At 52.3% G+C, this 22,027-nt stretch overlaps 1 protein-coding gene across 1 annotated transcript; it reads right to left on the bottom strand.

Moving 5' to 3' along the window:
* Positions 1-2,941: 2,941 nt before the first annotated feature.
* LOC125537555 (eukaryotic translation initiation factor 5A-1-like) lies at positions 2,942-4,977 on the bottom strand. Its single transcript, XM_048700872.1, has 6 exons — positions 4,817-4,977; positions 4,563-4,708; positions 3,726-3,848; positions 3,578-3,634; positions 3,416-3,490; positions 2,942-3,325 (listed from the first exon to the last, which is right to left on the bottom strand). Exons 2-6 carry the CDS (start codon positions 4,686-4,688, stop codon positions 3,221-3,223), a joined length of 486 nt encoding a protein of 161 aa, XP_048556829.1. The 5' UTR covers positions 4,689-4,708; positions 4,817-4,977; the 3' UTR covers positions 2,942-3,220.
* Between the last annotated feature and the right edge of the window lie 17,050 nt (positions 4,978-22,027).

The raw sequence follows: 22,027 nt of genomic DNA, 5'->3' as shown, positions 1-22,027 counted from the left end.
ATCTTTGGTGGAAGATTTACGTCTTACATTCGACAACCTTCGAACATATGACATACGGCTTAATCCGGAAAAATGCGTTTTCGGTGTTCCGGCCGGAAAGCTGCTCGGGTTCATCGTTTCCAATAGAGGAATCGAGGCAAACCCAGCCAAAATCCGAGCCTTATCATAGTTGGCAATTCCAATAGACCTAAAACAGGTCCAAAAATTAGCTGGGTGTGTGGCAGCTTTAAGCCGCTTTATCTCCAGATTGGGAGAAAAGGTGCTGCCATTATATCGCCTGCTTCGGCGTACCGACCACTTTGAATGGACGGAGGTGGCAACAGCCGGGCTGGCAGAAATAAAAACTCTGCTTGCAAGCAATCCAATCCTTGCCGCACCTAACATCGGCGAACCCATGCTACTGTATATATCTGCAACTCATCAGGTGGTGAGCACGGTGCTCGTCGTTGAACGAGAGGAAGAGGGACATAAATTCCCGCTCCATAAACCAGTATACTATGTATCGGCGGTTCTCACACCATGCAAATCCCGATACCCGCACTATCAAAAGATAGCATATGCGGTTTTCATGGCATCCCGGAAGCTACGACACTACTTTCAAGAGTGTTCGATCACGGTGGCCTTCGAGGTACCCCTCAATGACCATCATAAATAATCGAGACGTCACCGGCCGAATTGCAAAATGGGCTATCGAGCTCTTACCATTTGAAATAACATACCAGCCACGCCGAGCCATTAAATCTCAGGTGTTAGCCGACTTCTTCGCCGAATGGACAGAAGCCGAACTCCCTAAAGAGTACGGCACATACTCCAACTGGGTGATGTACTTCGACGGCTCTAAAATGTTAGCCGGATTGGGGGGCGGTGTCATCCTAACATACCCTACACGGGACACAGTCCGCTATGTATTGCAAATCATGTATACAGACTCTAACAACGCAGCCGAAGGCACTACTACATGGTCTTCGGATGGTTGCGAGGGGATTCAAATCTCGCAATATCCTAAATAAACAGTGAATTCGACGCAAAAGATCCAAAGATGGCGGTTTACCGCAGTGCCATGCTCAAAATATCAGCTTGATTCGAAAGGCTTGAGTTCCATCACGTGGCCTGAGACAGTAACAGGGCAGTCTAACAGGATAGTCAGTCCCTCCGTACATAACAGGAATAAGTGAGGTAGAGGGGGTCCCCCCTGTCTTAGCCCTCTAGTGGGTTTGAAGCTATCAGTCTCAGCTGCCTTAAATCGAACCCTGTACTCCAGAGAGGACACACATTGCATAATCAAATTCACCCGGTTTTCCTTGAATCCCAGCTTCACCAAAATTGCTTTTAAAAAAGACCATTCCATTCGGTCATAAACTTTGTGCATGTCCAAGTTGATTGCACACAGCCGCTCCCTTCTCGTTCTTTTCTTTTTAATTGTGTGGAAACACTCATATACTACTAGAATATTATCTGTGTGATTAGTCTCCCAGGAACAAAAGCACTCTGAGTTTCTGAGTTGGGTTGATAATATCTGACAGAATTAATTTCAAACACGCTGCAATCATTTTTGAAATAACCTTATACACCACATTGCATAAACTTATAGGTCTAAATTGAGTAACCTTTTTTGGGGAGTTAACCTTTGGATCATGACAATTGCAGTATCATTACATCCTTCCGGTATTGAATATGTATTCACCGCCTGAAGGACCTCTTTTGTCAAGTCCTCTCCCAACATAGACCAAAATCTCTTATAAAAAATAGCGTGTACCCGACGCTTTTAAATCATCAATGTCAAATAAGGCTTTCTTAACTTCCTTTGCCATATATAGGGCCATGAGGGCCCTATTCATTTCATGTCACTTTTGTTTTAACAAGAGAAAGAAGTCCGGGTCTTGTTCAGAGACTTCTAATGTGAAGAGTTTTGAAAAATACTCTTTATAATCCTTCATTTCCGTATCTTGCACCCAGACTCCATCATCCCCAAGCAATTTTTTAATCTGATTCCTTTTCTTTCTTGCTGTTGCCGCGTTATGGAAAAAAAAAGGCATGCAGAGTGAGTTCCACAACATGTCCTATGCGCCAGAAACAGGTGAAGCAGAGACGGATGTGACTGAGCAGGAGCAGGAATTTCCGGAGACATGGTAGATGCAAACTTGCAAATTATTGGGGGAGATGCAAACTTCACCTCTACATGGGAATGGGATAATAGGAGTTTATTGTTCATCTCCCGCACCATGGGCAGTTTTCTAAGGAAAGGATATTAGTTGAAGATGCTTCGCATGGAAAACAGAAATCGGATCCTCTAACATCAAGAAGGAATGTCAGCCTAGTGTAAAATGAAGAAGGAAAGTTAGGAGCTGTTAGTAGATAGTTAATAGGTTGTTTAGTGTTGGTATTTACTATAGATATAAATAATTTAAATTTTATTTTATTTCACCATCAATTTGTTTGCATGTAATTACTGTAAATATACACGGTAGATCATCAATTGGAAAATTAATTTAAATCATTTTAGCCATAATCATACGAACAGAAAGAAGGAAAGTTAGGGTAATATAGCTTCTCTAACATTCCTTCTCAAATACGCTTCCTGGAAAACAGGGACTAGAGAAGTGTAGAATCATTTGCGTTGAGTTTGATTAGAACTACAGGGCATACTCGGAAGGTTCAACGCAAGCATCAGTTTATACCTCCTTCCACGAGCGCATAATCAATGTCAGTCCCGGTGGAGTTGTTCAAGAAACAAGTCGCTATACTACAAGATGATTAAGATTACGACCAAAGGAGGGCCATACACGCGCATATTTTTAGGCAACTGCATGCCAAACCTCTGGAGAAAATCCGCCAACATAGCATTAACCCAGATAAGACAACCCAAATGATGACCAAAAATCCTAAACTACTCTTCTCCCACGACAATAAACCAGAAAATGCAGAAGAGTCAAACCACAAATAACCCAAACCAATTCATTCATAGAGATAGGGCGGATGAGCAAACCGGAATCTAAGTTCCAGCCACCACTCAGTTCCAATTCCAAAGGGTATTATAATAGAGATAGATAGATAGATAACAAAGTACTAGCAGCACCTCGAGCATTCGGTGTAAATAACACACAAATCTGGATCAAACTTGTTTCACCCAACAGATATCTTGATGCCTATGTATGTGTATCTCAAACACCCAGAAGCACTAGATACCAAGTATCGCAGGTAGGCAACCACGCACAGCTGCTTACTTGCCACCACCAATTTCCTTCACAGCGCAGATCTGTTCTTCACCCATGGCGGACATCACAGACAGGATCAGGTCCTTGCCATCAGCAAATCCAGTCTTGATCTGCATTTCACAGAGCAAAGAAACATCAAGAGAGTGCAATGGGTAGATATGATGTGCCTCATAACAAGTTTTAACAGCTAAAGCACAGACCTGGCCAAGCAGAACATCATCAGTGGGAAGCTTCAGGTCATCCTTCGTGTTGCCACTCTCAGTTAGAAGGCTGACCTGTAGAAAGCCATCACAAAGTTAAAAATAGGGGTAATGCTTTGCACATAAATGGAAAAGGAAGGAGAGATTGAAAATGAAACATACATATCCATCATCAGTTATGTCAATCAGCTGATAATCTTGGCGGTCAACATGGGGGACCTGAACAAATACCACAACAGAGAAGGCTAAATAAGATCTGCTGAGTGAATAACAAGAAACCAACAAAATGAAGCATTTCCGTGTAGCTTACGTCACAGTTGTGGGATGAAGGAACGATATCCTCAAGCTTCTTTCCATTAAAGATGTCAATGGCAACAAAGTGACACTTTGCGTGACCATGCTTCCCAGTCTTGGAGGTGGAGACCTCAACAACCTAGCACAAAGATTAAACCAAAACGATTCTTCAGAACATGCTGGACCACAAAGCAATTTCTGGTGGCAGGCAGGAACTATTGAGTTTGGAGCAGCAATTAGACAATCAGATGCGCATAGTAAAACAAAGCAACAATAACCCAACAGGAAACACTCGCATAATCAAATGAAACAATATCAGCACAGCTTTAAACTGATACAAGAACAACTACTGAGTGGTAGCAGCTACATAACCAGAAATAGTAATAGTACTTAAATCAGCGTCCAAAAACTGAATAAATAGGATGCATCAGCAAACTATGAAAACTACAACTATGCCAACTACTAATTAAACAGTCCGTAAATTCCCTGCAAAACGGACATCGCCTATAATTAGCACCTTTGCCAAATCTAGAAGCGTTTTAAGATTTACTGAAACAATATTCCTAAAATTAATTCAGGACTGAGGACACAGTCGGAGCTAATGAAAAGATCCTAAGCCATAGCGGTGGATATAGGAAATCAAGGTAAATTTGTAGCGCCAACAGATATCATGAACCAGTGCATATCCATCCACATCTACAGCAAAGCCTGGTACTTTGACTTGTAGATCTAACAACTTGCAAATCTGCACCCGACTAGCACAGATCGCCGCAGCAGATCCCCAGACGCATCCATCAACCAACCAGACATAAGAGCTTTCATATGGTAAGAACAGATCGGAAAAGGCACAGACCTTGCAGGGACGAGCCTTGATGACGATGTGTCCACCCTTGCGGATGGCGCCGGCCTGCTGCGGGTAGGTCTTGGAGGCGCCGGAGTCGGCCTTGGACTCGAAGTGGTGCTCATCGGTGTCCGACATCTCCGACGATCCTCCTGGTCCTGGAACAACAACGATGAGGTCAACGAAAACAGGAGGTTGAGAAGGGCAAACTTGAAATCGACTGGATTTTCCGGCGGATCTGGATTAGCATGGGGGGCGCTGCTCACCGGGGGCAAGTGGGGTGGTGGAGACGAGACGCAGCGGCAGCGAGGGGCGGATGGATGGATCCGGAGGCTAGGGTTCTTGGTTAGCCTCACCTCCCAGCTTTTTATGCGATGGGGATAGCCGCCGCCGGATAGGGCGTTGCTTCTATTGGGCCGTATGTCACATCACTCTGTACTGGGCCTCCCACCTCTCGATATGGGGATTTGGTCTTCCTTTGGCCCATGAACAAGACATGTGTACGGGAAATATATTCAGCCCAAGACCCAGAGTGGGCCGTATTATTTTTCGTACTTCACAGGAGATAAAATAAGCGAGCATGTGATTCGGGAAAAACAAAGCTGGCTGATGGTCGTAAAGCAATAGGCCAGATGCTGTGGACAGATAGATAGTATGACTGTATGAGCGAAGCTTTGCTGGCCAACGGCACGCTATCATGGCTGGAGCATTGCATTGCATGCATGAAGACGCAGCGAAATGACTATCTGTAGTTGTAAAGAGACCAAGGCAGTAGACGTGACAAAAGTGCACCAGTTGTTGTTGTACATAACACAAGATCTACCTGAGGGCATCTCCAGCCGTTGGCCCCTCAGGGGGCGTCTAAAAGCGCCGCCTGGGGATGAGCCGGCGCAAAAAATGGCCCTGGGGGCGAGTCGGTCCCCAGCCGTCGGCCCCCAGGGCCGCCCCCAGGCGCGTATTAAAAAAAAAGAACCGTTGGGCGAAGTTATGATAAAAACTAGTTAAATTTCGGCCAAACATGGCAAATTTCGGCGAAATTCGTCCAAACATTACATTAACCTAATCTAAAAAAAGAAAGGGGCTGAAGTCGTCGCCGCCGTTGCCGCCATCGTCGTCGTCGGCCTTCTCCTCCTTGACGCGGGTGCCCCTGCTGGACCCCTACCCGGCGTCGCCATGGCGAACAAGCGGCGGCGCGTCGTCGTCGTCGTCGCTGTCGCATAAGACGACGACCCCGCCTTCCTCGCGGCCGCGTCGGCGATCCTCGAAGCGGCGTAGGGCGCCGCACTGGCGCTCCTTCTCCTTCTCCCGGCGCGCCTTCTCCATCGCAATGGAGTCCTGGCGCGCCCATTCGAGGGTCGCGTCGTCGTCGTCGAACTCCGCCTTCACCGGCGCCAGCCCCGGCTCCGTCTTCACCGGCGCCAGCCCCGGCTCCGTCTTTGGCTTGACGGAGCGCGGAGGAGCCGACGAGGAGGAGGCGCGCCGGCCGCCCTCGTTGATGACGATGCCGGCGCTGTGAGTGCGCCGGCCGAGCGGCGTCTCCGCCGTGGGCTCCGCCTTGACGCCGAGCAGCGCCGGAGAGCCGGAGGAGTGTGAAGAAGAGCGTGATGAGGAGGAAGAAGAGGAAGCGCCGAACCTCCTTGGCGCCCATGGTCCGACGCGTCGGTGCTGCGCCGGGGCGGCCACCCTCGCCGGGGGGTACGCCAACGGCGGATCGTTGCCGCCCTCGAGGTACGTGAGCACGCCCTCGAGTGTGCGGCCGGGGACGCCCCACCAGAGGTGGCGCCCCTCGCTGTTCTGCTGGCCGCCGACCACCGGCGCGCCGTTGGTGAACGCCAATCGCTGCTGCTGGCGGCGCTCGAAATACGCCGCCCATGCCGCGTGGTTGTCGGCGGCGTACTGGGGGAGGGAGAGTTGGGCGTCGATGAGGGACGCGCGCACGATCTCGACCTCCTCGGCGAAGTACTTCGGCTTCGCCACGGCGTCGGGCAGAGTCTCCACCCCGTTGGCCCGGCGCGCATGTCCGGCGGCACCGGGATGTTCGCCTGGAACAGGAGCCAGGACTCCTATTCGCGGAGCGAACGGCGGCCGAAGCCGTTGGCCGCCGCCTCGTCTCCGGGGAAGCGTTCTGCCATGGCGACGGCGGGGCTGGGCGTGCTCGGGAGAGGTAGAGGGAGGGGCTGGGCGGCGGCGCTCGGGAGAGGCAGGGAGAGGGAGGGGCTGGACGGCGGCGCTCGGGAGAGGCAGGGAGAAGGAGGGGCTGGACGGCGGCGAGGGGCGGGGCTGGTGTGGGCACAGGCGAGTGGAGGCCGCCGGCTTTTATAGTCGGGCCGCACCCATGTGTACGCGTGCGAGGAAGGGGAGGCGTCGGCGCGCCGTCCCGTGACGCGCCACCCGTGAGGAATCAATGGCAAGGCTGACCGGCGGCAGCCTTGCCATTGATTCCCCACGGGAACCGAGGCCGTTGGGGGAAGACGAGGCGCCGAGTCGCTGACGCGGCTGGCCTGCGTCTTTTTCACGCCAAAACAGCTCGCCCCGGCGCCCCCGGGCGCCCCCCAGCGCGCCGGGTTCGGGCTGGGTCCGCTGGCGCTGTTTTTGGCCCAAGCCGGTGAAAATCGGGCTCCTGGGGGCGTGACTGGGCCGTTTTTCGGCGCCGGCGCGAAAAAATCGCCTGGGGAGGCCTTCCTGGGGGCGCGGCTAGAGATGCCCTGAGTGGCCACTGCTGGACTCGAGTGGCATTGTCGGCTCGGAGAGGGGGAAAAGGAGCAGGTGGGGTGACATCCCCTTACATGTCACATGCCTCTCCTCTTTCATCATTTTTTTCATTTTATTTACACATTTTTCCTTTTTCATTTAGGACGACGATAACCACCACACGTGTGAGCGTTAAGGGATCTGCCCACATATTTTGTGTGGTGTTTAAGAGGACCAGCTCACACGTCTACGTGTGGGCAAAACAACTAGCACCCACACGCCTCTTTTTTTCCTAACGGTCCCTCCCACACGCATACATGTGGGCAAAATGCATAACGCCCACACAACCTCTTTCAGCCACCTACCTCATGGTCCCGCACGCCCAGCATGACAGTCACCACGCGTCCCCGCAGTTGCCATGGTCCGAACTCTCTTCAATACCCGTTTACTTGCAGTTGCCATGTCGCTGAACTACAGTTGCCATGGTTGCACAACTGCAGTTGTCATCTCAGGTCAAGTGCCAGATGCCATTTTGGACAACTGCAGCGGTTGCCATGTATGGTCTGGTTTACTACAGTTGCCGTGATTTGAAAACCTTAGGAGTTGTCACCTACTAACACTAGGCAGTTGCCGTGTAGCGCTACAAAGAGACATGGCAAAACAACATGTTCGGGTAAAAGAGAAAGTTGCCATCTGCTTACAAGAACACTAGGGCAGTTGCCGTGTACCCTGCAAAATATATGGCAACTGACATCTTCGGGTAAATAAAGAGAATTGCCACCTGCTTACAAGCACACTAGGGCAGTTGCCATGTACACTGCAAAGCACATGACAACTAACAACTTGGGTGTGGGAGAGGAGACGGGCGTGTGGGCAAGATGGCAAATACCCACACACTAGCCTTTGTGCGTGAGTGGAAACTGGCGTGTGGACGAACTGCTAAGCGCCCACACACTGGCCCCTCCATGTGATAAAACGGACATGTGTGCGACTGGATAAATGCCCACACATCAGCCCAGTCCTACATGACACCACAAACATGCCAAGATTCATGCACCCACAAATGGACGCGGATGCACACGTGTGGGCGAGATGTAAACGCCCACACGTGTGGGCATTAGTGTTTTCGTTCATTTATAATAACCCAAGATTCCCCGTTTGTATAAAAACAAGTATTAATAGCATGTTTGGTTGGGGGTAGTTAGAGCTAGGGAATGGGAATTGAAGGGGTACGAGACTTCAAATCTATTGTTTGGTTAGGGGGATTTGGAATTGATAAGGAAATAGTCATGGGACTTGAGACTCCAACCCGGATTCCCTATGTGCAAGAGTATTGAAAGCAAAATACTTCCCTAATGAAAGTTTATTACAAGCTACCCTGAAGAGTGGTGCTTCGTTTACGTGGCAGAGCATTATGAAAGGTCTTGAAACATTTAAGTTGGGGTATATCTGGAGGGTTGGTACCGGTGAGAACATTAACATCTGGAGCGACCCCTGGATACCGTCTAGTCCGGACAGGAGAGTTTTATCAAATCGGGGGCAAACACTGATATCACGAGTTCATGATCTAATTGACCCTATGACTGGTTTTTGGGACGAGGATCTGATCAAATCTATATTCATATCGGTTGATGTAGACAGGATCTTGCAAATTCCCCTCAACTATGGGGCTTTCGAGGACTTTATCGCATGGCACCCGGATCATAAAGGGTTTTTCTTTGTGAAATCAGCATACAAAGTACAATGGATACGATCTTTCCAAATACATGCAACGGTGATGGCGCGACCTGGAGGCTCAAGAACTCCAGCAGTGTGGAGTACACTATGGAAACAAAAGGTCCCACGTAAAATTCAAATTTTTTGTTGGCGTGCTCTACATAGTATTATTCCGCTAAAGTCCATACTCACGAACCGTCATATTAGAACTAATGGGGCATGTCCTATATGTTATCAAGATGCGCAAGATGTCCGCCACCTACTGTTTGATTGTTGCAATGCCAAGCACCTCTGGGAACGCCTAGGCATAGCGGGAATGATTGAGGAAGCAAAGTTGATCGATCGCTCAGGGTCAGTTATATTGGAACATCTACTCCTTGCACCAGATTTATCCTTGTCACTGAAACCGAATATTACTGTCAAACAAGCTCTTATGGTGGGCAGCTGGTACTTATGGTGAATAAGACGTGAACTCACTCATGATGGTAGACCACCACATCCCACGCGGTGGCATATGTCCGTCCTGGCAATTGCTAGTAATTATCATGAAGCTAATCGCAAACAAAATGATAATAGAGAGATGAAGTGGACGAAACCAGACCTCATGTTCATAAAGGTAAATGTTGATGCGGCCTATTTTGCAGATGAAAGTGCAGGAGCTTCGGCAGCTGTAATTAGAGATGATAAAGGGAACTTTTTAGCAGCACAATGAAAATATATACCTCATGTTGCAGATGCAATGATGGCTGAAGCAACGGCGATGCGTGATGGTCTTGTGTTTGCAAACTCCCTTGGGTTTCCTCGTGTGGAGGCAAAATCAGATTCCTTAAACGTCATAAACTTTTGTGATGGCCAATCTAGATGGTGGGATGCTGCAACAACAATTTTCGCGGAATGTGTGGATGTTTCTTCTTTAATAGAGAAGGTTATCTTCAAGCATTGTTTTCGTTCTTCCAATCAAGCGGCGCATGTGCTAGCTAACTTTTCTTATTGTAATAAGACCTCTTTAAACTGGACAGACGAGCCCCCGGGTTGTCTGATCTCTTCGCTTGTGGACGATGTAATGTCTATGTTAAATCAATAAAGCTAGCCATGATGGCCTTCCCTCAAAAAAAACTCCCACCGTTTTATTAACAGGGGAGGGGTTGGGAGTTGGAAGGGAATTGTTTTAGTGAGTCAATATTAGCCTTTCATCATAACTTACGTTAATTTCCCTTGTCTATTTCCTTGTCAATTCCCACGAACCAAACACGGAAATACAATTTCTCATCAAACTCTCACACATAATTTTCATCATGCGCCAAATAGAGGATTGGAAATAAAACGACTCATCCCATGTTTAATCTCAATACAACTCCCTACATTAAACTCCCATTTCCCTTCCCATTTTTTGCCAAACACGCCGTAGTTGTTTTCCCAAAATCACGGTTTCCATGAACTGGCTGTAACTTACTGACATAAAAATAGGCAACACACGTACGTAAAAAGGGTCAACTCACATGGAAATAGGAACAGGTTGGATCATATTCAAATAAGAAACTCCACGTAGCTGTTAACACTTTCCTAACACAAAAATAATTTTCTATAAAATGATTATTCAAAAAAGTTAGTAAAACAGATTTTACTAAAAATCAGCAATATACTCATTTCTACAAACATATAGCTAAGAGCATCTCTAGCCGTTCGACACCCCAGAACGCCTGAAAAGAGCGGCTTGGGGACGAACCGACGCTAGATTGGCCCCTGAGGGCGACCTAGCTCGCAGTTACGCCCCCAGGTGCCGGCCCTAGGACGCGGCAATTTCATACTTGGTCGTTCCCGCTCAAAAGACGCCACAAGTCCGGCGATCACAGGACACAGTTCGGCGATCGGATAAATAGTCCGGCGTACAAAAAAAAGAGCGTCACAAGTCTGGACGCGTGCGCAACGCATCACTCAGAGGGGTCGGCCTCCGGCGTCGGCGTAGTCAGCGTGCGCGGGCTAGGCGGTGTCGGAGCTGCTTCTGTGCTGGGCGGCGTCGGCGCGGGTTCGGTGCTGCTGGGCGTCGTGGAGGCATCAACACGGGCTTGGCATCGGCGTGGGCGCAGGAGTTGGCGGCGCCGTCGTCGTCAGCTGCTTCAGGATGAGGCTGCGCTCCGTCATGTACCACGCCTTGAGTTGTTCGTCGTTGCTCTGGAGCATGTCCGCCCCGCCCATCAGAAAAGCCAGATCGGTGTTCCTCTTCTTCGCGGCGGCGTTGGTCCGGAGTAGCTCGAGCTTGACGGCGCTGTTCGTCATCAACGCCGACCACCGCGCATCGGTCTTCTCTTCACGCAGGGCGGCCCGGGCCTGTGCGTCGGCGAGGCAGTGTTCGATGGACTCCTGCACTCGTGTGGTTGCCGCGTCGGCATGTTTCCCCTTCTTGGCCCCTTTGTTGCCATCCGGCCGCCCTTCTGACGCGCCCGCCGTCGGCGCGTCCGGCGTGTAGGTCTCCTTGGCCTTGTCGAGGGTGCGCCGGACTTCCGTCCACTTCTCGCACTTGTCGATCCGCTTGTAGATGTGGAGGTACTTGAAATCTTGGTCGCTGTTGCCCAGGCGATACAAAGCGAACATGCGCAGCAGCTGCGCCGAGGAACAAATAGTTGGCGGGCGCACACGGCGAAGAGAAGCGGGAGACCGACGTGCCATACCTGATCCTCAATGTTGGCGCCGCTCTCCGGGCGAGCCGCAATCTCCTCGACGATCCTATGCCATTTGTTGCACGCCGCCTGGATGAGCCCTCAATGGTTCGCCATTGCCTTCGCCCCGCGCTGCATGTAGACGCCTTTAAAGTAGGGGTCGACGAGCTTGCGCTCGTCGAACTCGGCCTTCATGCGCTCCCAGTATGTCTAGATGCTCTGGTTCGTGCCGGTGGTCGGGTCAAGGCAGGCGGCTTTCCACGCTTCGGCGAGGCATTCCCGTTCCTTGGACGTCCACTTGATGCGTGGCTCGCCGATCTTGGTCGCCCCCTTCTTCTTCTTGCGCCTCCTCGCCGGAACAGTCGCCGGCTCCTCCTCCTCCTCGTGCTCCTTTGGCTCCTCCTCGCCGTACTCGAGCTCGCCATCCATGTCGCCGTTGAGGTCCACCGTGTCGTCCTGGGTAGCGAACCCGGGGGACGCGCGGTCACGGCCGAGCCTGCCGCGATGATGTCATCCATGTTGGCGTCGGTCTCATCGTTGTCGCCGAGGTGCAACGTGGAAGCTTGTGAGAAGGGTAGGGCGCCACGGCAGAGAGGGGGCGTCTTTTTTTCGAGGAGGACGCGTAAGCCGGCGACGAGTAGTTGTACGAAGGGTACTGCATGCCGGCGAAGGCGGGAGAGGGCGTGCGCTGGGCCAGGTGTCCATGAGGGAAGGTGACTTTGGGTTTAACCCACCGTGCGCGTCCCCGTCAGAGTAGCCCGGCAACGGCGTGCATCCCCATGGTTGCGGCGACGATGAGAAGTCGGTCGGAGAGCCGACGCTTTGCTGGCTCCAGGGCGCGTACTGGGCATGGCCGCCGGGTGGATTCATCATCCCCACGCGAGCGCCTCGGCCTCGGCTTGATCGGCCGCAACCGCAGCCGCACGCGCCATGTTGTCCCGAGCCTTCTTGGCGATGGCCCTGTTCCACCGGTCGGTGGTGACAGCCTCCCGACGCTGAACTTCCGCCCTCCAGTCGGCGTTTGGCATGCCTGGTGGCTTAGACGGCGGTGCCCTCGACTTCCTCTGCTTCGGCTGGGCGACGGTGGCGGTCACCGTTGTCGCGGCGTAGGGGGGTCACGTACTTCTTCGGCGGCATGGTGGCCGGCTAGGAGGCGAGCGGGAGGGAGGTTGGCGGGAGGAATGAAAAGAATGAGAGGGAAGTGGGGGGAAAGCGGGAAGAAACAGCGGGAAGAGGCTCTCGACTCATCGACAGAGTGGGCCCACACCCCATTTCGCTTGTGCCGGCGCCCCCAGGCGCCCCCCAGCGCGCCGGGTTCGGCTCGGGTCCGCCGGTGCCAGTTTCGGCCCAAGCCGGCGAAAAACTAGCTACTGGGGACGCGACTGGGCCGATTTTTGGGCGCCAACGCGGGCAAAAACGCCTGACGAGGGCCTGTTGGGGGCGCGGCTGGAGATGCTCTAATATCCTACATGCAAACAACCACATAGAGCATCTTCAACGGTTCCTGTACCCATAAAATAACCGTCGTTTAGGGAAGTAGGACCAAAAAGGCTCTCCAACAGTTCCTCGTAAACGCGTAATTTTTTTTACAGGATACCGTTAAACTCTTCAAAACTTCCTCTCCATTTACGAGAAGATGGCTCTTCCCATAAAAGTGTCACGCCAGCCAACCGTCACTGGAGTCCGCCGTGCCGCTCTCGCCAATCACCATTCCCGGCACTGCCGATCACTGCCACGACATCGACCATCATCGGTGCACCGCTCGCCCGCCTACCTACCGTCGTCGTAGTTTGCCGTCACCGTCGCACCACCACCAAGATCCACTTTTACAGGAGTTTAATTGAACTGAGAAAACACCTCACCTGCCAACTTTCCCTAAATTGTACAGACATCCAGTAAAACCACCTTTATGGTAAGCTTTTTACAAGAATTGTTGGAGATGCTCTTAGTTTTAGCAGGTCCTTATTTTCCTTATGTTCTGGCTTCCTAGCGACATTGACCATGTGGTGGTGATGATAGCGTAATGGAATAAGGTTTTTCCGATCTATCCCTTCCTCGACGACAATCCATCTCATGCCCGATGTTGGGCATGTGAGAGTATGTGTCACCAGATTTGTTGCTCTCTTTAGATCTTGACGGTTTGTGTATCGATCAAGGGAATCAATTGGCTGGCTCTTGGTGCGGCAATGTCGCCCGCTTCTTTTGATTTATTCTGCGGCATGGCTCAGTTTTCCCAACCAGTCGAACTGGTGGTGAAGTATTTTAGCCCACACTATATGGGTGATGCCCCAACCAATGTTCCTTCAGCAATTACTATATCTCATTTCTAACATGAGTGGCTATTACTGCTGTAGGGTGGAACCCCAGGGGCCGATTTTTCATGATTTGGAGGGGGATTCCTGAAGAACACGACGAACACACGAAGAACACAAGGGGGAAAACAAGAGGAAACACTCAAATTGACTTGATCCAATCACACATATGCTAGATCCATGAACACAAAGAGATCACAAGATCCAAAGACAACAAAGGAAAGATACAAGTAGCTAGTTCTTCTCTAAGAGGAGGTCTTGAATCCACTAGGGGATCTTCCCACAAGGGGGTTCTTGAATCCACTTGGGGGTTCTTCTCCTAGTACTCTAGGAGGCCTCGGTCTTCAAAGGGAGTAGTATCAAGTGGATGATCAATGCTCTATCTCTAGTATGAGCTAAACCAATGTTGACCCTAGAAAAGTGGAGGTGGAGTCGTATATATAGGCTAGGAGACGAACGGGTACATGGGCTTCGACCCAAAACGCACACACATGTGGTGGTCTGGATGATCCGGATGGTGGCCCGGATGATCTGGGTGTCAGGGGCCCAGATGATCCGGGCGGCCGTCCGGATCGTCCGGGTGTGTCGCAGCCGTCGTAGGGGGTCCAGATGACTGGGAGATGGTCCGGACGTCCGGGTGGATCCGGATGTCTGGGAGTCGGTCTGGATCGTCCTGCTTGCGGGGAGACTTGCTAGTCTCGGGTGCGACTTATCTGGATCGTCCGGGCCAGGGTCCGGATCGCTCGGGCTGGGGCCGGATCATCCGGACAAAGGTTCGAATCGTCCGGGGAAGTGCAGACTTGGCCCTTTTCTTCTCCATCTTCACGTTCCTCTTATCCCTTCGGTTGATCTTGCTCCTTGGCTTCTCCATGGCTAACTCCTTGGTACCTGAGTATACAAAGTATCTCTATTTGAGGTAGCAGCCATGTCTCATGTGTTTCAAGGAGGAATTGCGAGAGGAGAGATGTCACCTCGGTTTTGAGAGCTCTTGCATGTGCTCGTGTCATGGGTCCACTTGGCAGTTGGTGAGACGATGGTAGGTCCATGGGGATGACCTTGGAATGCTCCGCATCATCTCCCCCCCCCCCTTGGGAAAGATCCGACCTCGGATCGAAAACTTTATCACCATGGTAGGGAGAGAGATCCTTGACGTTGGAGATATCGCTCACGTTGTACTTGTCGCGTGGGATGTCGATCTTGTAGGCATTGTTGTTGTAACGTTCGAGCACCTTGAAGGGTCCGTCGGCTCGAGGTAGAAGCTTGGACTTGCGTTCGTTGGGGAAGCGGTCCTTGCGAAGGTGTAGCCACATTAGATCTCCAATGTGGAATACCATGGGTTGCTTGTTGATGTTGAGCCTGGTCGCGAGGAGTTGTACTTGGCGCTCGATGGTGGGCCTTGTATCTTCACGCACCTTCACGGCGGAGAGGGGGCGTCTTTTTTTGGGGAGCACGCGTAAGCCGGCGGTGAGTAGTTGTAGAGAGGGTACTGCACACCGGCGAAGGCGGTCGAGGGCGTGCGCTGGGCCGGGTGTCCATGGGGGAAGGTGACTTTGGGTTTAACCCACCATGCGTGTCCCCGTCAGAGTAGCCCGGCAACGGCGTGCATCCCTATGGTTGCGGTGACGACGAGAAGTCGGTCGGAGAGCCGACGCTTTGCTGGCTCGAGGGCGTGTACTGGGCGTGGCCGCCGGGTGGATTCATCATCCCCACGCGAGCCGCCTCGGCCTCGGCTTGATCGGTAGTGGCCGCAGTCGCACGCGCCGTGTTGTCCCGAGCCTTCTTGACGATGGCCCTGTTCCGCCGGTCGGTGGTGACAGCCTCCCGGCGCTAAACTTCCGCCCTCCAGTCGGCGTTTGGCATGCCCGGTGGCTTGGACGGCGGCGCCCTCGACTTCCTCTGCTTCGGCTGGGTGACGGTGGCGGTCACCGTTGTCGCGGCGCGGGGGATCACGTACTTCTTCGGCGGCATGGTGGCCGGCTGGGAGGCGAGCGGGAGGGAGGTTGGCGGGAGGAATGGAAAGAATGAGAGGTAAGTGGGGGGAAAGCGGGAAGAAACAACGGTAAGAGGCTCTCGACTCGCCGACAGAGTGGCCCCACACCCCTTTTCGCTTGTGCCGGTGTCCCCAGGCGCCCCCCAACGCGCCGGGTTCGGCTCGGGTCCTGTCGTGGTTCTAAGTCTGACAGTAATGTAGGGGGGTAGGTATGGAGAGGCAAGATCTTAGCTATGGAGTAGTTGTAAGCACACGAGGTTTACGAGTTCAGGCCCTTCTCGGAGGAAGTAATAGCCTTACGTCTCGGAGCCCGGAGGCGGTCGACTGGATTATGTGTGTATGAATTACAGGAATGCGAACCCTTTACACTGAGGAGGGGGGTGGCTTATATAGAGTTCGCCAGACCCCTCCGGCCCTCAGTTATGCAGGGTTTTAAGTACATTAAGGTCGGGCGTTACTGGTAACGCCCCTAATAAAGTGCTATGATGACCATAAAAGCTACTTAATGACCGACCGTTAGCGTGCGGAGTGACTTTAGGTCTCCTGGCCGTCGAGTGGTTGGATCTTGGTCGAGTGATTGCTTCTTGGTCGAGTGTCTTCGAGTCTGTCGAGTGGAACACCTCCAAGTCGATTGAAAGGTGATTTCTTCTAGAGATGTCCTTGGGTAGGGCAGTTAGGACAGGTCCATGACCCTACCCTAGGTTCATAGCTTCATCATTAGCCCCCGAATGGATCGAGGTTTGAGTGGGGAAGGAGTTGAGAACTTCTCCGACTCATTTTTCATGCCATGAGCATATCTTGTTTCGGATCAATGAACCTGAGTGACGACAGCAACTTCCTTTTCAGTCGCCTTTATCCATTCTTAGTTTTTTGTCGAGTGAGTTTCTTTACTTGAAAAGCTCCGAGTGACGGTGTGGAGGAGATCTTCCATCTGACAAGTTGTTCTGCTGCCCGCGGATTTCGTGGGATTTGAATTTTGGGAAGCGCGCGGGACGGGGGAGGCCGCAATAATCGGATGAGATAGGGCGGAGCCGCCTCGATCTCCGCGCCACCTTTTTCGCCACGTATTGCGCGCGCGACTGTTGTGGGATTTGACAGGATCGTCCGGGCCTACCAGTCAGCCACTCGGAAGTAACCTCATATAAGGCGTCGGACCGGGGTTTCTTGAATAGTGCGTTCTCATTTCCTCTCCTCATCTTCAGGCTTCTTCGTCGCGCTCGTTCTCGCCCCAGCGTCGCCGCTCCGTACTGTCTCGCCGGTGACGATGGGGAAGGAGAAGACGACGGCTCTGGAGCGGGCGAAGAAGGCGACGGCAAAGGCGAAGGGGAAGGCGACCAGTCGGGGTGGATCTTCCTCATGAGCCGGCCTGCCGAAGGGCTGGATCCAGGGCGACTGGATCCGCTCGACGATCCGCCAAGAAGACCTCAACGACCTAGCTGACGGAGGACTGATCCCCCATGGATTGGCGCGGCTTCCGGGGAAGGAATCCGAGCCGCAACCTCGGGAGGGTGAGCGCGTTCTCCTTGCCACCCACGCCGACCGTGGGTTTTCCTTGCCTCCTCACCCTTTCTTTCGGGGATTTCTGAATTTCTTTGGGGCACAACTCCACCACTTCACTCCCAACACAATCGTGTATCTCGCTGCTTTCGTGTCTTTGTGCGAGAATTTCTTGGGTTGTCGGCCTCACTGGGGTCTTTTCAAGCACATTTTCACCTGTCGTTCTCAGACGGTGAAAAAGGCCAATCCGAGTGATGAGATAACACAAGTGATTCAGATGTGTGGGGGTCTTGGTGTTCAGATGAGAGGGAAAAGTTCCTTTCCGGCCATGATTCTTCCCGACTCGGTCCGCGGATGGCAGCCGACCTGGTTTTACTGCAAAGACCAGCCGACGCCCGGGCAGTCGACTGGCCTCCCTCCTTTTACCATGGACCGAGTGAGGAAACCCTCCTCTTTGAAGGTGATCCCGGAGGAGAAGGCGCAAGTTAGGGTGCTGGTCGAACGAGTGGTCCAGCTTATCTGTGACGGGGTCACTGGTATGGATCTCTTGGAGGTTTTCCTTCGGCGGCGCATCCAGCCTCTTCAAGCTCGAGACCATCCGATGTGGATGTATTCGGGTCTTGACGACACCACTCGGATTCACCCGGAGGAGGTCGATGACGACACACTGGAGGGGTGGCTGTCGGGCATCACCGGAAACAAGGACAACCCCAGGGGAGCTAGGAGAGTTCCTCCATTCGACCAGTCCCATGAACCAGAAAAGGTCCGATTCTGAGCTTTTGATTATAACCTGAATTCACTCGCGCAGCTGTCTATACAGCGTCGACTGACTTTATTCTTCCTGCTTTCTTTCAGGCCCTTATCGAAATGTACTCAGTGCCCAACGGAGAGCAAGAGCAAGACCCGGAAGGAGAGGCAAGCGGCGGTGACAGTGGCGAATGGCATTCTGACGGAGAAGGGGATGAAGAAAGTGAAGACTCAAGTGACGAAGAAGAAGTCGAGTCGCCTCCTCGCAGGGAGAGGCGATCCAAGCTTAACCAAGAACGACCGAGCGTCCGTGAAAAGGCGATTGCTCAGACTGGTCAGTCTTCAAAGCGTCCTCGGACATCTTCACCAACCCCAACTGAAAAAGCGTCAAAGCATCCCAAAGTTGCAGAGCAGAAGCCTCGGAAGGCGTTGCCAAAGATTAAGATTGACATCCCTGTCGCTTCTGCGTGAGTGTCTCCCTTTGTATTCACTCGACGCTCCGTGCTGTTTATTTTTTCTTGATTTAACCAGACGAACTTTGGAACTGGCAGCGCTGCTACTTCCGGGACCTCAGCTTACAGGGATGAGGATGAGGTAATGGAGGATGCAGTCACTTCCAATCTGGGTATGATTTCTGTCATTCTGTCTTTATTTGGTCGACTCAACTGCAATGTGTACCATTGGGTGATGTGATTTTGGCGATTGATCTTTGAACAGCTCCTAACATTATTGACCTCCCCGATGATGATGATGAAGAGCCCGAGAGGCCTTTGACGAGGAAAAATTGGAAAGCTCCTGCAAGCAAGGTGCCACAGTCGACGCTGATGGCGGAACCAGTTGTTCAGGACGCTGGTGATGCCAACCGGGGTTCTGTTACCTTCGCCGTACCATTGTCGAGTGCCCTGCCTTCTTCGTCGACTGTAGTCTTTGTATTTTGATTCTTTTGCTTGATCTGGTCTGGCCATGTCGAGTGTATACCGAACCGGTGGGGGCACGCAAAGTGCACCCACTGGGTGTAGTCCCTGAGACTATGGTGGATTGCGGGCAGTCGACCGTAGTCTTAGTATTTATTGTCTTTGTCGTTTTTCGCTATAAAATAACTTCCCCTCCCTGATTGCAGAAATCTTGTGATCTTGGAGCTCGCTTTGCTGACTTGGAGAAACAGCAGATCCAGCTAAGCCTTGACCTGGAATTGGCTCAGCAAAATCTGAAAAAGCTCAAGACGAGGCCGCTGGTATGGAAGGTAACTGATTGCCGACTGAACTTCAATATATCTCTTTGGTCTCTTTTTGATTCGATTATTTCTTTTGCAGAGAAAATGAAGTTGGCTCTGGACAAGAAGGACTCGGACCTCGCCGCCGCGCCAAAAGCAGCCCAACACAAAACCGTTCTCGCGGACGAGAAGCTTGCTTCAGTCGGAACGCTTGAAGGAGAGGTGACTAGACTGACATCTTGTCTTAATGAAGCTAACCGCGAAGTGACCAGCCTGAAGAAGAATAAGGTCGCCCTGAACGAAAACTTGGAGTCTGCGATCCGCAAGAGGAACGACACAGAAGCTTATCTGAGGGCTCTTGCCAAGAAGCTTTATCTCGTGCTGGGAGGTATTTCTTTTAGTCCGACTGTGTTGATGCTTGCCATCGGATTTTGCTCAGTTGATTGAACTGACTTTTGGCTGCAGAACTTTGTCAAGACTTTGATAAAGAAACTGGAAGGGTCGAGACGGGTCTGGACCCTATCGCTTCCCCGGTCTGCGATGAAACTGCGATGAACGTGCTCCGACCGGAGTCCCGTATCGCTAGCGCCACAAGCTACCTCGCACGCCTGAAGGAGGTTGTCTCTCGAATCGACTCGACGCTTTGGCCGGGGGCGATGCTTCAGAATGATCTGGAATCTCTGATGACTCAACTGAACGAGATCCCTGGCCGAGTGCAAGAATGGAAGAAATCCTCCGCCCGGTGTGGTGCTGATGTGGAGCTGTCCCTGGTGCGAGTCCATTGCAAGGAGGCTCGTGAAGACAGGCTGGCTGCGATCAAAGTCGCTAACACCAAAAAGCACGACTGCCAGTCCTTCATGGAGACTTTCAATGCTGCCGCTACTCGGATCGCCGATGGGATCGATCTGGACTCGTTCGTGGAGCCTGCCAGCCCTCCTCCAGTCGAGTGAACAATCTTATGAAACTTGGATACACTTTAAATTTGCCTCGAAATGCCGGGTGGTTTCTGTAACCATTAAACTCCTTCGGGCGTGGTGCCCGAGTACCTTTGATTCGCTGCTTGGAACCTTTAGGATTTATCTGAACTTGGTTTATCGTTGAATATCTTCATGAATTCTCCGTCGAGTGGAACTCGTTCTTCACTCGAGACAACTTTTGTATTTGTGGCGCAGCTCCGAAGGAGAAGGTAGCAGTAGACCTGCACCTCGTCGTCCTTGCGGGTCGGGATGGAGCGCACGTTGTATTTGTGGCGAAGCTCCGAAGGAGAAGGTGGCAGTCAACCTGCACCTCGTCGTCCTTGCGGATTGGAATGGAGTGCACGTTGTATTTGTGGCGAAGCTCCCAAGGAGAAGGTGGCAGTCGACCTGCACCTCGTCGTCCTTGCGGATCGGGATGGAGCGCACGTTGTATTTGTGGCGAAGCTCCCAAGGAGAAGGTGGCAGTCGACCTGCACCTCGTCGTCCTTGCGGATTGGGATGTGTTTCGTACTTAGGAAAGTACTGGACTGCAGCTAAGCCTCCGAGTGGGAGGGTCGCTCCCCACTCGGTAGGATTTTTCAAACTTAGGCGAGTACTGGACTGCAGCTAAGCCCCCGAGTGGGAGGGTCGCTCTCCACTCGGTAGGATTTTCAAACTTAGGTGAGTACTGGACTGCAGCTAAGCCCCCGAGTGGGAGGGTCGCTCTCCACTCGGTAGGATTTTTCAAACTTAGGCAAGTACTGGACTACAGCTAAGCCCCCGAGTGGGAGGGTCGCTCCCCACTTGGTAGGATTTTTCAAACTTAGGCGAGTACTGGACTGCAGCTAAGCCCCCGAGTGGGAGGGTCGCTCTCTACTCGGTAGGATTTTTCAAACTTAGGCGAGTACTAGACTGCAGCTAAGCCCCCGAGTGGGAGGCTGGCTCACCGCTCGGTAGGATTTTCAAATACTTAGGCGAGTACTGGACTGCAGCTAAGCCCCCGAGTGGCAGGCTGGCTCACCACTCGGTAGGATTTTCAAATACTTAGGGGAGTACTGGACTGCAGCTAAGCCCCCAAGTGGGAGGCTGGCTCACCACTCGGTAGGATTTTCAAATACTTAGGCGAGTACTGGACTGCAGCTAAGCCCCCGAGTGGGAGGCTGGCTCACCACTCGGTAGGATTTTCAAATACTTAGGCGAGTACTGGACTGCAGCTAAGCCCCTGAGTGGGAGGCTGGCTCACCCCTCGGTAGGATTTTCAAATACTTAGGCGAGTACTGGACTGCAGCTAAGCCCCCGAGTGGGAGGCTGGCTCACCACTCGGTAGGATTTTCAAATACTTAGGCGAGTACTGGACTGCAGCGAAGCCCCCGAGGGGGAGGCTGGCTCACCACTCGGTAGGATTTTCAAATACTTAGGCGAGTACTGGACTGCAGCTAAGCCCCCGAGGGGGAGGCTGGCTCACCACTCGGTAGGATTTTCAAATACTTAGGCGAGTACTGGACTGCAGCTAAGCCCCCGAGTGGGAGGCTGGCTCACCCCTCGGTAGGATTTTCAAATACATAGGCGAGTACTGGACTGCAGCTAAGCCCCCGAGTGGGAGGCTGGCTCACCCCTCGGTAGGATTTTCAAATACATAGGCGAGTACTGGACTGCAACTAAGCCCCCGAGTGGGAGGCTGGCTCACCCCTCGGTAGG

The sequence above is a fragment of the Triticum urartu genome, chromosome 2 (assembly GCF_003073215.2).
Source record: "Triticum urartu cultivar G1812 chromosome 2, Tu2.1, whole genome shotgun sequence".
In the NCBI taxonomy this organism is placed as follows: Eukaryota; Viridiplantae; Streptophyta; class Magnoliopsida; order Poales; family Poaceae; genus Triticum; species Triticum urartu.
This window is presented reverse-complemented; position numbering and strand designations above follow the sequence as displayed.

Coding starts and splice junctions, on each gene's coding strand:
- LOC125537555 (XM_048700872.1), bottom strand. CDS start 4,688: ATGTCGGACACCGATGAGCACCACTTCGAGTCCAAGGCCGACTCCGGC. Junction 3,635..3,725: donor CTTCATCCCACAACTGTGAC/GTAAGCTACACG, acceptor GTATTTGTTCAG/GTCCCCCATGTTGACCGCCA. Junction 3,326..3,415: donor ATGATGTTCTGCTTGGCCAG/GTCTGTGCTTTA, acceptor TGTGAAATGCAG/ATCAAGACTGGATTTGCTGA.